The 17,006-nt window shown below is 34.4% G+C and overlaps 1 protein-coding gene across 1 annotated transcript in view; it reads left to right on the top strand.

The window, feature by feature from the left end:
- LOC149797269 (iron-sulfur clusters transporter ABCB7, mitochondrial-like) overlaps positions 1–17,006 on the top strand; it is a 63,777-nt gene that overhangs the window by 6,374 nt on the left and 40,397 nt on the right. Inside the window, exons 4-8 of the mRNA XM_089961978.1 lie at positions 1,137–1,266; positions 3,522–3,708; positions 5,072–5,153; positions 12,929–13,017; positions 15,583–15,670. Coding sequence (XP_089818104.1) covers positions 1,137–1,266; positions 3,522–3,708; positions 5,072–5,153; positions 12,929–13,017; positions 15,583–15,670 — 576 coding nt within the window. The remainder of the gene's footprint in view (positions 1–1,136; positions 1,267–3,521; positions 3,709–5,071; positions 5,154–12,928; positions 13,018–15,582; positions 15,671–17,006) is intronic.

The raw sequence follows: 17,006 nt of genomic DNA on the forward strand, positions 1-17,006 counted from the left end.
TGTAAATATGCTAATTACTAGCAAGCAGCCGAAAATCTGATGAAAGATAGATTATGAGATAATGCTTCGTCCGGTTGATCTCTGCTAGCAGAAATGTCAACAAGAAAGAAAATCGGATATCTCACAGCATAAGTAGTCATGCTCGATGTCAACATAAGCAGATTATGATATAACAATGCACTGTTAAGGTGGTTTGTCAGTATGGACAAGGAAATTATTTATGTAACAGTATATAAATTTCAGTACATTTTATATCAGGTTTGCGGATTCCTTTCATGGGGCCTCTGAATTTCTCTATTCCAAACCAATGGTTGTATATACAAGTTTAAATAGCCAACAATGTCGTTAAGAAAAATATAAAAAATCGCCAGATGTTATAATTTGCCACCAATTAGGAAAATAAAATTGCAGTTTGAGACATTAACAAAGCCCTACATGATCCTAGAATAAACATTTTACACTTGATTTTTTGTACTTTTAAGAAAAATACATATAAAATTTCAGTAACCACTCCATGATCATCTTGTATTATTCATGCATGATCTCTTCCCCAAAATGATAATAAACATTTTACGTTTTTTGGGGGTAATTTTCAGAAAGAATTTGTTTTCATGTGTGAGAAAAATACATGTATTTAAATTTCAGGAGCCATGCCGCACCCATGTTATATCCAAATTCATGTTATAATGGAGCGTGCTATAGCAGGGTCACACTGTATAATGATGGCCATGATTGTTAGGGAATGCAGTGTTATAATGATGGGCATGATTGTAAGGGAGTGCAGTGTTATAATGATAGACATGATAGTGAGGGAATGCAATATTATAATGATTAGATTTTTTTTAGGGAGTGCAGTGTTTTAATAATGGGCATGATTGTAAAGGAGTGCAGTGTTATAATGAAATTATGATTGTAAAGAAGTGTGGTATGTTGGACTTACTCAAGAATATCAGTGGCAGTTCCACTACTGTAGCAATTATAAAGAATAAAAGGAAGAAAGAAAGAAATCTGTCATGAATTTCTATAGAATCTTCATAGCAGTAGAATGTCAGTACCATTGAGGGACTTTTGTTTTACATTTGAATTGTACTTTTACTTACAAAGTGATTACATGTACTTGCTTTTATCTTTCACAGGTTTTGAATGTGCAGGTTCCATTTATCTTCAAATATGCTGTTGATTTCTTAAATCAGCCTAGCAATTGGCTGAATCTCAGTGAACCGGGATCCACAATAATGACTGTGGCAACAGCTGTCATTATCGGTTGTAAGTATCTGTAATGTCATTTCTTGTAATACAGAGGATTCTTGAGTAAAATATTAGGGTTTGCAAGGTAAAATATTCATGTCATAATAATGTTTTGGGATAAGAAAAATAATCTTTGCCCACATCTTGGGTTGGGAAATTCCACAAATTAAATGGAAATATTGTCTAAGAACATGCAAAATTGAGATATGACCAGCTCCATGCTTTGCCTTTTACAGAAACTCAGTGAATAGTTTTACATGCATAATCATCAAATTGAAAATGTGTGAAACTCTTACCACATATTGTTGTAACTCTGAATGTATTAAAAAGTGCCGTTTTGAAAAGAAATCTGAAATTGCAAGAAACAAACATTTGATTGGCTTGACACTTCCTTTCAGTACAAGCACACACTAATGGCATTGTTACTAAATCAAATTACAACTGTACTTTTATATATAAAAATTCCAGACTGTTTTAATTTTGGGAGTACTTTCTGTACTTAAATTTTACAATGTTTCTAATTTGGTGGCACCAGCTTTAGAGGTTTCAGCTTTCAGAGATCAGTGATTACCATTTTTTAGGTGCAAACCATGTAGATGATAATTACACAGGTCACAAGACTTTGTTATTTAGATCTTAATTTATTGGGGTGTATAGAATATTATGACCTTCGTGAACCAATTACACCCAGAGATGAATGACTGTCTTGAACTCCGTACACCGTGATCTGAATGACTGTTTTGAGTTCCATATACATGATCTGAATGACTATCTTGACTTCCATACACCATCATCTGAATGACTATCTTGACTTCCATACACCATGATCTGAATGACTGTCTTGACTTCCATACACCTGATCTGAATGACTGCCTTGAGTTCCATACACCTGATCTGAATGACTGCCTTGACTTCCATACACCTAATCTGAATGACAGCCTTGAACTCCATATGCCCTTAGCCAGATAATCTAACATGTAATGAATTTCTTGCATCATAAACCTAAGAATTTTCACCAAAAATTTCATCATGCATTGTAAATCTTGAAGCTGTCATTGTTGGCTATTGCAAATCTTTTAGGTGTCACTGTTGGCTATTACAGATCTTTTAGTTGTCACTGTTGGCTATTACAAATCTTTTAGTAGTCGCTGTTGGCTATTAGAAATCTTTTAGTAGTCATTGTTGGCTATTTCAAATCTTTTAGTCACTGTTGGCTATTAAAAATCTTTTAGTAGTCAATGCTGACTATTACAAATCTTTTAGTTGTCACTGTTGGCTATTAAAAATCTTTTAGTAGTCATTGTTGGCAATTTCAAATCTTTTAGTTGTCACTGTTGGCTATTAAAAATCTTTTAGTAGCATTGTTGGCTATTACAAATCTTTTAGTTGTCACTGTTGGCTATTACAAATCTTTTAGTAGTCACTGTTGGCTATTACAAATCGTGTAGTAGTCATTGTTGGCTATTACAAATCATTTAGCTGTCATGGGCTGTATAAACAATTGATAACAGCACAGTGGTTGTAGCAGTCACCTCACTTATACCAGACAAAATCCTGTTGAATGAATGATGAATCAGAACCGTTGAATTATAATCAAGCCTTCTGTGGGGCATATTGTCCAGTACCAAACTGCACATTAATTAATTGCAATATTTAATAAAAGTCATTATATATATATATATATATATATATATATATATATATATATATATATATATATTGAAACAAAAATAACATTATAAATTCAAAACAGTTTCCCAACATCATGAGCAAAGGAAGCTCTTTGTCAGGGGAAAGAAAACAACTTACATATGCAAAACAAACACTTAACACAAAATCTATGAAAAATTCTGGACTCCCACACATTAGAATCGCTAATGGCAATTTACAACAAGACATATCAGTACAAAGTTGTGCAAAAATAATAGACTAGTGGAGTGGGTTCTTGTGTTTATCACATAGCGAACCAATATTTTTTGACCTAATTCTAAGTTGTGAAGAAACGACAGAAGCATTGTTTGGTGAAAGATCAATGCCATCTACAGGATTTGGAAAATACATTATGCCCTGGTCGAGTTATGCAATGAGGTTTTGAAGAAAAGATGTTAAGATAATTGTATGTCAGGATAATGGACAAGAACTTTAATAATAATAATAATAATAATAATAAATTCATTACAAAATGTAATTACAGGGTAGATATTAGCACAAATTTTGCATTAGGGTGCAATTTTGGTAAGACTGACCAAGGTATGAATGTTTTATTTTTTTAGATGGAATTGCCAGAGCTGGAGCAGCTGGGTTTAATGAACTTAGGAATGCTGTGTTTGGCAAGGTGGCACAGAATTCCATTCGCACTGTGGCCCGTAATGTCTTCCTTCACCTTCACTCCCTTGATTTAAGTTTCCATCTTTCACGTCAAACAGGTGCCCTCTCCAAAGCTATTGATAGAGGAACAAGGTTTGTTGTAACTATTGGAGTTTTGTGAAAATGCAGCTGTGTGTAATCTCTGTGAATCACCAAATATTAAAAAGCATAGGTGCATGATTAGTACAGATACTAAATCACTAAAATGTTATACATTTTTGATGATCGAAACAGTGGTAGAAAATTTACATATACATGTAGTTGTAAGTTGCCACAGTTTAATGCAGCAAAGTGTTTTATAAAAATATCAGTGAAATGTAATACTTTTAATGCAATCATTTTGCACTCCCAGCTTTTTTATTAATGTAGTATGTTTTGATGTGGTCCTTTTGCAGTCTTGACTTTTTATGTAATATATTTTTTAATGCAATAGTTTTTCAGTCTTGGCTTTTTATGAAAGTAATATGTTTTAATGTAATAGTTCTGCAGTCTAGGTCTTTTATAAAGTAATGTTTTGATGTAATAGTTTTTCTGTCTAGGCTTGCTGTAATACATCTGTATGCTCTCATTTTGAATGTCACTTAATAGTCCAATTTTCTCATCTAAACAGTTGAAAATTTGCCCAACTTTTTACATTAGTTTATGATAACAATATTCAAGATAGGTATAATTTTGTGTTCCCACCTCTGATGTCCAGTGGAGGAAGGGGGTGTCAAAGAACAGATATACAAAAATTCCCATTACCATGACATTTGAGGATAAGTTTTGAGACATGTACCAACAAATTTCCTGAGTCTCTGTAATGAATGATCTGCATATGGTAGTGCTTAACAATGACCTGTAATGGACTGGCTAGTTTTTTAAGCCACCTGCTTTCAAAATAAATTTCCACAATAATCAACATGTCCACACTTTTAAATTAATTTGATTGGAAATACAAATCAGTCAAAAGCTGATCCTTGTAGGATTATCTTCCTTATGTCCCAGGGACCCATTCACTTCCAGAAACTCATGACATTCCCAGCAACTGAAAATTTACTATCCACAAAGACCCTATACTGACCAAAATTAGATATTTCATATTTAAGGTATTGACGAAGGCATCCCAGATATTAATTTAATGATGAGGAAAGTAAGCCATCAGTGGTCTGATTTCCCCATCTTATCACAGAATGAAAATTTAGAAATAGAAGTAAGAAATGGCCAGGAAAAGTTGGATGGCACAAGTTCATTGTAGGCCAAAACTTAGTCTCAAACCTTTCCATGTATATGCATTAGAATTGTCCCCTTATGCATAGCACATGTAGTAAGCAAACTTGTATCACTGTAAATAATGGGAGAGACAAATGGAAATAAACTTCACTACAGGTATCTCTAAAATAAAAAATGTGACTGTCATACCCATCTGTTTTATACTAATTTAGATATTTAAAATCTACTTTTTGATATATTTCAGAGGAATTAACTTTGTCTTAAGTGCCCTTGTTTTCAATGTTGCACCAACGATTTTTGAAGTTACTCTAGTAACTGGCATATTGGTAAGTATTTACAATTAATTTATCCATATGAGATATTTGTATTAAGTAAACTTACACAGAGTTCTCTGTAAACACCAAGTTAATAAACTTGGTGGAACCTCAATTTAATGCCTTTCTGTGCATCAAGGTCAGCTGGACAATATATCCAGATTGGTGTTGGAGAAAAGATCTTTCTCAAGTGGTCACTCTATGCTAGTAGTCATCCTTTATTTGTAGAATTTTGTTTCTTATTTGTTACAATGACATGTGAGAGAAAACAGATAAAAAAGAATGAAAGAAGTTTGTAAGAAATTATTTTAAAAGTTATAAAGAATTTGTGTTGATTGATTTACAAATATTGCAGATGAGTATATACAAGTACCATCAGATTTTCTTTGAATTATGGTATAAAACTAATTTCATTTTGAACTTGAAATAAATAAACTAAATGTTATATTTCTCGTCACTTTATCAGTTTGTTCAGGTCTTATGCTTGCATGTATATGGATTACACTGGTCCAGTATATTAAAAAATAAAATCAAAGCACCAAAAAGTGGTGATTGTCATTTGTATTATCATATTTTTTAATTCTGCTCATCATAACACTTTGATAAGATTCTAAAGTGAAAGACTGCTGCATAAGAATAGCATAAGGACTAATTTGACCCTTCATAGTTCTACATGCACATTCCTAATTTTCTATGTGTAGCAATTGTATGTGACCCATTTCCAAGAAAACAGATGGTTTTCTTTAATTTGCCATGCAGATTCATTATATCCATAGTCAAGTTAGTTAGAGGAACAGTCTGTATTTTTCAAGAAAATGGTACCAATGTTAAGCAAAACTGGCTTTTATGGTGGATGAAAATTTAGATCAGATAGGTCTTTTTAAATTTCAGAACCTGTCCCATTAGGAAAAACTCAACACTGCTTTACAAATTTGTAATGAAGAATATGAGAGTGATGCTGTTCAGCACTTGGACTGAGCATGTCATCATGCAGAATTTGTGTATTTCCTTATCATTCAGCAAAAGTTAGACATGTAGACTAAATAAGTGAATGTGAACATAATAATTTTTCAGTATGTTTTGCGTTTCTATTTTGGTTCTAATCCACATGAATTTTGCCCATTTTTGCCAGGTATTTTGACCTGCAGATCCAGGTTAGTAGTAAAAATGTACATTTTTCATACATTTTTCATACAGTGTACTGGACCGCTCTGGTGGCCTAAGTGGCCTAGGATATGCCTCAGATTTGGGAGGTTGCAGGTTTGAATCCCGGCCAAGTCATACCAAAGACTTATTAAAAATAGTACTGGTGGCGCTATACAGTTTCGCATTTTGCATAGGGTTAGGAATTTAAAGAAAAAGAATGTCCCCGGCTTTCCTCACTGGTTATACTGGCTATTTAAAAAAGACCTTGTATATCTTAGGTATAATGCAAAGGACCTTTAATTCCCTTTATTTTGGTGTATGATTGATGGGTGTACTATGGGTTATAGAGTATACAGCTTGGCCTTACTTCAAATGTGCACCTTTCAAAAAAGTGCTAGCTCTACTTGGTCATTTTCACTTCCTGAACTTCAGAGGTCAGTTGTATAAAAAAGAGCCGATAACTTTTTTTACATTTTATATATTTGGTAATTCATTCATTGCACTTTCAGAAGCTGGTATTGTCTAGTCTGGCAAAATTCATTTTCCCTATTTTAATAGCTGCTATGTATAGTGTACTTTAGACTAATTCAGACTGATTTTTTAACACAAGGGAGCAGTCATTTTAGTTAGCAGTGTGCTTAAATCATGTAAAATTTCCAAAAGTACAATATCCAAAAGAAATATCATCCACATTACATTAATGTAGCATAGAGGTATGCAAACGTTCTCTCCACTGTGCATGTTTTAAATGCGAACTACTTCACCTTACATACGTCACTCTCTCAAAAGTACATATTATCTGGTGAGCGCCACCATAAAGAAGATGTAGGTATTATTTTTTATGATTTAATTATGTTTATATGGCTGAAACATTTAAGTCGCAAGCATCAAAACAATCCTTATGAATAATTCTCCTGCCTTTTTCCACACAGAACAGTATTTATGAGAGTCAGAGTCTCTAATAAGTCCAGCCTACCCCCCCGCCATGATAAAAGTGAGCTATTTTAAGAATGCACATTACATTTTGTAAACATAGCAACCAATGTTATGCTGAATGACAGGAACATGAAACTATCCAGAATTATTTCTGAGATATCAACAATGAATTTTACAATTAGAAAAGGGAGGTAACTCATCAGCTTCATAAAGGTCAAAGGTCAAAGTGTAAAATATTTGCCTATTGTTTAATATGGAAGAAGCGAATTCACTTTCTCTTCATTTATTTTTTTATTTCATTGCAAATAAATGAAAAGAAACATTTTCACCATATATTTCTGTCACTTATTGCAACAGTTTTAAATTTAAGTTGACTCTATTCCTATATTCTAAGTCTTCTAATTTCCCCATAATTAAGGTCACTACTCACACAAATATACCTCATGGCAAATTATGTAAGCAAGAGAAAAATGATCATAATTAGCTTATTTTCATGCTTAAATGCAATATGAATGTACCATTTTATTCAGAACATCATACATAATTATATGAAAATAAAAAAAAATAATTGCAAACATTTTTTTATTTTCTTTAAGGTGGCGCTATACAGTTTTGCATTTTGCATAGGGTTAGGAATTTAAAGAAAAAGAATGTCCCCGGCTTTCCTCACTGGTTATACTGGCTATTTAAAAAAGACCTTGTATATCTTAGGTATAATGCAAAGAACCTTTAATTCCCTTTATTTTGGTGTATGATTGATGGGTGTACTATGGGTTATAGAGTATACAGCTTGGCCTTACTTCAAATGTGCACCTTTCAAAAAAGTGCTAGCTCTACTTGGTCATTTTCACTTCCTGAACTTCAGAGGTCAATTGTATAAAAAAGAGCCGATAACTTTTTTTACATTTTATATATTTGGTAATTCATTCATTGCACTTTCAGAAGCTGGTATTGTCTAGTCTGGCAAAATTCATTTTCCCTATTTTAATAGCTGCTATGTATAGTGTACTTTAGACTAATTCAGACTGATTTTTTAACACAAGGGAGCAGTCATTTTAGTTAGCAGTGTGCTTAAATCATGTAAAATTTCCAAAAGTACAATATCCAAAAGAAATATCATCCACATTACATTAATGTAGCATAGAGGTATGCAAACGTTCTCTCCACTGTGCATGTTTTAAATGCGAACTACTTCACCTTACATACGTCACTCTCTCAAAAGTACATATTATCTGGTGAGCGCCACCACTAGCAGCTGCCTTGTTTGGTGCTGAGCAATAAGAGGTTAGTGTTAGGACTGGTCAGCCTGGTGTCAGGATAATGCAACTGAGTGGGACATGATGCTACATGTTTGCAGCATGATGCCGAAGTGTTAGTTATCACTGTAAACTGCCACCCTGCAGACATCGTAACATTACATTGTTGTAATAACAGTTTCCCCCTGAATCACTTTGTAATTTTTGAAGAATAGAGAATGTCCTCTCTATATCAGCATTAGAATGTTGTAATAACAGGACAACTATGTTCAGAAAGAAGGCAAAGAAGCTTTAACTTAAATTTTCCTGTTTCTGGTTCCTCCCCAATACTATCCAATACTGCCCCACATTATGTTCACCCCATGGAGGAAGTTCCTGACTTGGATTTAAGAGATATTCCTGAGCCTCATCCTCATGGCTCAGATCCAGAAATCTGATTGAATATTCCTCTTAAGACTTCTTGAACAATAAAATAAAAATTAAATACGCCCTCCACCCCAAAGATTCAAATTACTTTAGTGTGTCTGCCGAAATCATTTATTATTGCTAGTCCCTGTCTTATCTCTCCTGTGCCAAAGTTCAGCCAGTTTTCATCAAATGCTTAGAAGACATCATAACCACCCTTTATTCCTTTATTACTTTTAACACCTAAAAGAATCCCACATTTGGCGTTAAACTCCCTGAATTCCAACCATAAGGTAATCAGTTAGCTTGGTGTGAGTACATGTCAACTTCTATTCAACAATTCTAATCCTATTGCTCTGCCATGCATCATTGTACCAGACATTGTACTGGTGGAACATTTCCAGTCTCCATTATACTTGTTCTGTCTAGTTTTTCTAATGTGTTGATAGAACACATAAAAATAACATGCTTGGGTTTTGTATCATTAAAAAATAATAATTCAAAAGTAGGAGATTTCAACTATAAATGGTATACCTGGTAGTCTTCAAAATGTCATTTTTGGCCTACTGTCACATTAATTGATCAAGGACTTCTACAAGCTGAGTAATGAGTGAGATGAATTTACATGAATGAATTAATCTTGTGTCTGATCAGCTGAGCCTCTTACAACTATGGAAGCCATATTTATTATCTGACTTTGATCACATTTGAAATATTGGTTTCTATCGTCAAGATCTTTCATAATGAGCAAAATCCACACATCTAAAATCTTGATGACATAAGCCCACATAGAATGTTTGATCAAAATAGGATTGGATAACACACAATGAAGGGCCATGCCACAAGCTCAGTTTGAATTAGGGTAAGGTAAGCTAAACATAATTAGAACATATAAATCAACTATAGGTTTTGATGAATCTTTGTTATTCCACATTTGTTCTGCCTTCATGTACGTTGGTATTGTGTTGGCTAATGTTATTGTGTAGAAACAGTGACATTGACCTTTGACCACAAAAACAGTAGGTTTCTTTTATTCCTGTAGTATAAGCCGTCCATTATGTTCGGACCAGGTATGTGATGCAGAACTAATATTATGTGGAAACAATTTTTCTTTCTTTCTGTGACAGTGACCTTGATCTTAAAAATTTATAGGGTTTGCCCTAACCCCATGTACCTGCCATTCACAAAGCTTGGTAACAGTAAATAGTGGAAAACTGAACTTACTGTGCGGAAACCATTCAACTTCTTTCACACTGACCTTCACCTTTGACCCCAAAATTGATACTGTTTTTTCTTACCTCATGTGTAAACCACTCACAAGTTGGCAAGTGTATTTGGCTGACAACTAGAGAAATGAAATTGGTAATAGTTGGATGGACAAAATCAAAACAATAAAGTCACATGCATGCCTACCCTGAGAGAGGTATAAGCATAATTTTTTCTAATATAAGTGGAAAAAGTGTAATTTGAGAATAAAAAGTGTATTCTATATATTACTAGTACTAATACTAGTACCTCTATGTCATCAAGGCTATGTCGATGTAGCTAATATATTATTTGCCTAATTACAAAGGGGGCATGGTTCAGTTTTTATGTACAAATTTATGGCCGCAATCAGCGACCTAGTATAAAAAAATCATAAAAAATCAAATACACAAGTGAGGTCAAAAAGGTCCATATTTTTAGATACCTATATTAAAACAATGCATAAGAATAGTATTCACTTGACCAGAGAAGTCAATGGCAGTTCATAGCAGAAGAGGTTTATGCACCCCAACCACTATTTTATACATGCATTTTTCACATCCAAATGCCATTTTTGACAGCATGTGGTGCTCACAGTGCAAACGCAAGCCATTTCCCTGGATGAAAATTTTGAAAAACATTGTCTACTAAATAGTTTGATGCAATTCAGAATAGTTGTCATCCAAGCTGTTTTTGAGATACTCTGCTTGCCTTGAACCCATGTGTCTACTGCTATGGGAAGCTAGCTCTTCTTCCTACCCAACTATTGGTATTTCACTATCAACATACTGCAGAGCAACTATGGAAGGTGTACATGCCTGACATCAATTTCAAGAACAACACAAGCTCAAAACACCTAGTTCACAAATATATCCATATCTATAAATAGTAAACAATAATAGCTGAAAAAGTCGCACCATAGCCTTAAGTTAAGAAATTTGCCAGGGGCCAATTTACGAAACTGGACCCAGCCACCAAAACACTATGTGGGTGGGTGTGATTTGGATTTTTAATGTAGGTTTAATAATTTTTCAGACATTTCACTATGATGTATGCAGTGTGGCAGTTTATAGTGATGTCTAGCACAGGGGAATCATGCCACAGACATGTATCACTATGTCCCACTCAGTCACATTATTCTGACACCAAGATGATGAGTCCGAACACTAATCTCTTAATGTTAAGTGCCTAGTGAGGCAGCTGCTTGTACCATTTTATAAAATTCTTTGGTATGACTCAGACAGGGTTTTAACCCATGACCTTCTGCATCCAAGGCGGATGCTCTAACCACTTAGGCCACTTGAGCAGTTGAACTATCAGGTAAAATGGTGAACAGTGTACTTACTAATGTAATCATTGGTTCACTCATTAAAGTTAGGGCATTAAACTCACCTGTAGATAAATTTACTGTTTTCATTGGGGCCCCGAGTGGCTGAGTGGTCTAACGCGCTCTCCGTTACGGATCACTGCCATCTCACCTCTGTCTGCGTGGGTTCGAGTCTCGGATTCAGCCAATGTGGGTATGTGAGAAAGCTTGCCAGTAGCTTCTCGTGGGTCAGTGGTTCTTTCCGGGGTTTTTCCGGGTTCTTCCTCCACCATTAATACTGGCTGCCATGTATAGCCTATCGTGTGCTGAAAAATGGTGTTAAACCCAACAACAACTGTTTTCATTAATATAGACAAGTAGGCATACAAAAATGCTATTGCTTTAATTTAAGAGGTACTTATTTGACTCGGCATTAAGTTCAGGGAAAGAATATCCACTCAGTTTTCTGTCAGTTTTGCTTAACTACATGCTGCATTGAAATGTACAAAATCAGGAAGGGACAATGTGCAAGATTAATCATTCCAGTTATTTGATACTTATTTTTATCCAACAGTTTTCTTTGTAACCATTTGCACCACCTTTAAAGAGACTTGACTTTTAGTTTGGAAATAAAATTTAGCAGTGTGACAATTTATGTCATACAAATATTGTTTCATTACAAAAGAAATGTAAAAAGTCAGGATTCCTACCCATTGTGGATGCAAAATTAAGGATACAGGATTCCTACCCATTGTGGATGTAAAATTAAGGATTCAGGATTCCTACCCATTGTGGATGTAAAATTAAGGATTCAGGATTTCTACCTATTGTGGATGTAAAATTAAGGATTCAGGATTCCTACCCATTATGGATGTAAAATTAAGGATTCAGGATTCCTACCCATTGTGGGTGTAAAATTAAGGATTCAGGATTCCTACCCATTGTGGATGCAAAATTAAGGATTCAGGATTCCTACCCATTTTGGATGTAAAATTAAGGATTCAGGATTCCTACCCATTGTGGATGCAAAATTAAGTTCACAGTAGCCTTTTAATTCCTACATTTAATGGTTATTCTGACTACTTGGATAATCAGGTCTAAATTTTGAGTCACCTCTGTGGCTAAATTGCATATTTATTCTGTATTTATCTTTGTAGTACTACAATTGTGGAGGTAGATTTGCCCTTGTAGCCCTGGGTTGTATTGGATCCTATACATTTATTCTGTATTTATCTCTGTAGTACTACAATTGTGGAGGTAAATTTGCCCTTGTAGCCCTGGGTTGTATTGGATCCTATACATTTATTCTGTATTTATCTCTGTAGTACTACAATTGTGGAGGTAAATTTGTCCTTGTAGCCCTGGGTTGTATTGGATCCTATACATTTATTCATTATTTATCTTTGTAGTACTACAATTGTGGAGGTAAATTTGCCCTTGTAGCCCTGGGTTGTATTGGATCCTATACATTTATTCTGTATTTATATTTGTAGTACTACAATTGTGGTGGTAAATTTGCCCTTGTAGCCCTGGGTTGTATTGGATCCTATACGTTGTTTACTCTACTTGTCACCAGTTGGAGGTAAGACTTTACAAATATTTGTATTTCTATATAAGCACTATTTTGTATATATTATGATAGACCATTTCCATCCATCTGCTAATGCTTCTTTCCATCTGTATGTCACAGTTTTTCTTGTAACCAACACCAGCTGAGGATAGGTGGTGATATCAGTATGCAGTTTTAAGCAGATGAATAGATGACAGTAAAGGTTTGAGATCCTGGATGCTGGGAAGCTGGGGCTGAGGGTTACAGATTACATTTTCATCTGTAATAAGGACTAATCCAGTTCACTTGAACTCTATCTACACTGAGTTAAGGGGAAATGATATAGTAGTCCCCCTCTTGAACGGCCCCCCGCCACCCAGACCAGCGGCCACCCGCTCCTTACAGCCAGAATCCATTGGCACCGACAAGTTTATGTTCAAAAGTACCCATCACGAAAGGCCACCCGGCTAACATGACCAGCGGCCACCATATTAGTGCAATAATATAAAATTTACCCCTCATATGCGGGCTCATTTTATTTTAATATGTATCCAGTATTTTATTTATCATGTGTGTTAAGTTATCCGATTTCTGTTTCCTGATGTCAGGTTTTCGTTGCTGAAAAAAGTGTTGACTAAAGTACATGTACCACTAAGGTTAATATTATATCATTTATGCCTCACAAGAAGTCACATTTATTCCATAAAGCCGAGAAAGACTCAAATTTTGATCCATACAAAATGGTAAGTACATGTAATCCCATTAGCCTTACTGCTGTGTTGTCATAAGATGTCCGGTTTAGTCACTCTGATAATTGTTAAGATTACAATTATTGAACAGTAGTAACAGCTGAGAAGTGGCAGTATTGATGTACAATACACAAGTCAGCAGGAAAATGGTTTGATAGCCTTTATGGCTTCCCTTAATAAGATGTTGAGCTTGTTCACTTTGATAATTAGTGGCTATTAACGGCCGCGAGGTCAAATCTGCATGATGTTAATGGTACATAACGAAGCAATTTTGGTTTCTCTCACATAGTGTAAAGAAATGTATATAAACAATAGGATACCAGACTGCGACTAATGAATCACATGACAAGATCACTTCCTTTAAAAACACACAGCAATTTGTTTAGATGCATAAAAAATTGTTTTATCAGTATTGTAGTTGGTAACATGAATAACTTACTGCAAAAAGATCAACATGTCATTGAGGAAAAGAAAAATTCTCAGTTTAGAAGAGAAAGTGAAAGTAATTCAACTGACCAATATGTGGAGGCGGGGTCGAGGATCCTTGCAGAAAACTAATGTCGGAAAGACTGAGATAAACAATATCGTGAAAGATAAGGAAACAATTCTGCAGAAGTGGGAAGGTGAAGTGGACGGAAAAAGGAAGATTGTTTGAGCCAGATGTTTGTATCCTGATTTGAAGGACAAGAAAAAGCAACAATTTTGTCAGTTAAATTGGGATATGACGACTTTACTGCAAGTAACGGATGGTTGCACAGATTTCAAGTGTGACACAATATTAAGTGTTCTGTTCTTAGTGGAGAATCAGCTGATGTTAATAATGAAGTTGTCGAAGATTGGAACAAAAGACTCAATGATATATGCAGGGGATATGACAGCAATGATATTTTTAATTGTGATGAGACTGGTTTGTTTTTTAGACTGCTACCAACAAAGTGACAGATGATGTGATCTGTAACATAATTATAAAGACAGTTTTAAAACTATATCAATGGTTATTCATAACATTCTTTTGAAAATGATGAAACAGTTTGTTTTACATTTATTTCACAACATGCATTTGATTTTTTTATTAAAATATTAAATGTTTTAAATGTACTTGTGACTTTCTTATGTCTTTACTATTCACATATGTCACCCCCTCTAGAAAGGCCACCTTCATTATAAGGCCACTTCCCTGCTGCAATAGGGGTAGCCTTATAACAGGGGGACTACTGTAATCATATTTGGTATGATATTTCAGTAGAATGGATGGATAAAAACATAGGCTTTAAATCCTGAATGCAAAAGGAGAGGGGTTACAAAATGGGGCAGTTTTTTTCAAAATGGCATTTATTTCTGATGGTTTTCTTTTCTGTTTGTCTAAATTAGAATTAAAGATCAATATGGAACTAAATATGAATTTTAAATATTTAGTTTTTATTGTGATGAGCAATTTATTTAATTTAAATTTGTTATCATTGCTTGGTACAATTTTGCTGAAACAGCTTTTCAATGTTCATGGTCACTTCAGTTATCTAACTATGAACCAGACACAATTTTTTTTGTGAGTGAATTGAGTGGTACCAGTTAACATAATAGAAAGAGTGATGGGAGAGGATGTCATAGTGTTTCTTTAACTATTCCCGTGTATTATTTTGTGATGCACACATACACACATAAATGTAGTATTCATAATATGCTAGTGATACAGTGGAAATTGATCTCAAATCTTGTCCCAGTGTTCTCACATCATTGCAGTGGCAAATTTGACTCTGTTTCACCATCCTTGTACAAGATTTTATAATGTGTAGTCCAGCTTAGTAATGTAGATTCTCCTAAAGTGCATGTACCTAATTTTCAAAACCAGGACCAAGTTTCGAGTGATGATGAACAAAGCCGACAATGCAGCTGGCAACATAGCAGTTGACTCCCTAATTAACTATGAGACGGTGAAGGTAAGTACACCATGTTTTCCCTGCTTTGGCATATTTTGAGGCTTGTACCAAAACCCACTTTTTAGCTGTTGAAATTCCCAGTTTCCAGAACACAGACAGTCATGTGATCTCTAATTATGGATATTAGTCACTGTTCACTTTTCTAAAATTGTGTATTCACAGCTCCAGTTGACCTCAATGATAACACACTCTGGAGCAATACATTTTATTACAGTGAAAATATTTCCATGTCTAAATAGGTGGCGTGTAAGCTTCAAGAATCCGTACAAGATCAGTGCTTGTATAATAAGTAGAAATAGGGCAAATAGTCATTTACAGAGCATTGATGGCTGGAAAAAAGACTCGCATCCATCAGGAAATCGTATCAGTTATGTGGTATTTTCAGTTTTGATGATACAGGAACGTTTTCAGAGGACTACCTGAAAGATCACCAGTTCAAAAAGATGCTTTACCAGACTTTTTCCATTTCTTTCACAGCAAATTTTACTCAGAAATAATTAACTCTCAGATAACTAGAATTCAGAAAATAATTAACATTAATTATAAACAAATTTGACATATTTGAAGATTTGTCATAATTGGAAAGATGACAAAGTGAACAGACATGGTACTTTTAGTCGGACTGAGCATGTGTACAATGGCTTATTTTTCTATGGTAAAGTTGTTTTCAGTTCAACTGTATTTACTTATGAAATAATCCAGAAACTTATGAACTAGCTTTTATCTTGACTTGCATTTAAGTTGAATCTAACCCACAAACTCTACCAATGGCATTGACCCTGATATGCCAGTGCATTATGCAATGTCAGATTAAGGTCAGTAGTCCTTGCAGTTAGACTCTAATTATAAGCAAGTATATAGCTTAAATACTTAAGGTGAGTTTCTGTTTTCTTACCAAATGGATACAACACAATTTGGAAATTAAGACTTTCAAAAAGTTTAAACTAGATTATTTATTTCTGAGATAGACTTTATTAAATTTCAAATATGTGATTATCCTGCAAATTCTGCAAAAATATATAGCAAGCAAATAATATGTTAACTTTACAAAAGGTCTGAGTATCAAATAATGGTTGCAGTAACAACACATACTGCATGGACATCATATATCACACGTTATGATGTGGTTTCAGATATGACAGTCTGTACTGTAAAACCGTGTTACAGTAAAATCTGATTGAGTGACCTTCACTGTGAGCAGCTACCAGTCATAAGTGTTATGTATATTTTTTGGTATGTTATGAATGACCTTTGAGCCTACATGATTATTGTCTTTTTTTATAAACAACATATTGCATTACTAATTCATGTCTATGATTTTCAGTTATATTTTTAG

Source organism: Sinohyriopsis cumingii, chromosome 6, assembly GCF_028554795.1.
Source record: "Sinohyriopsis cumingii isolate HCF-2022 chromosome 6, ASM2855479v2, whole genome shotgun sequence".
Taxonomy (NCBI): Eukaryota; Metazoa; Mollusca; class Bivalvia; order Unionida; family Unionidae; genus Sinohyriopsis; species Sinohyriopsis cumingii.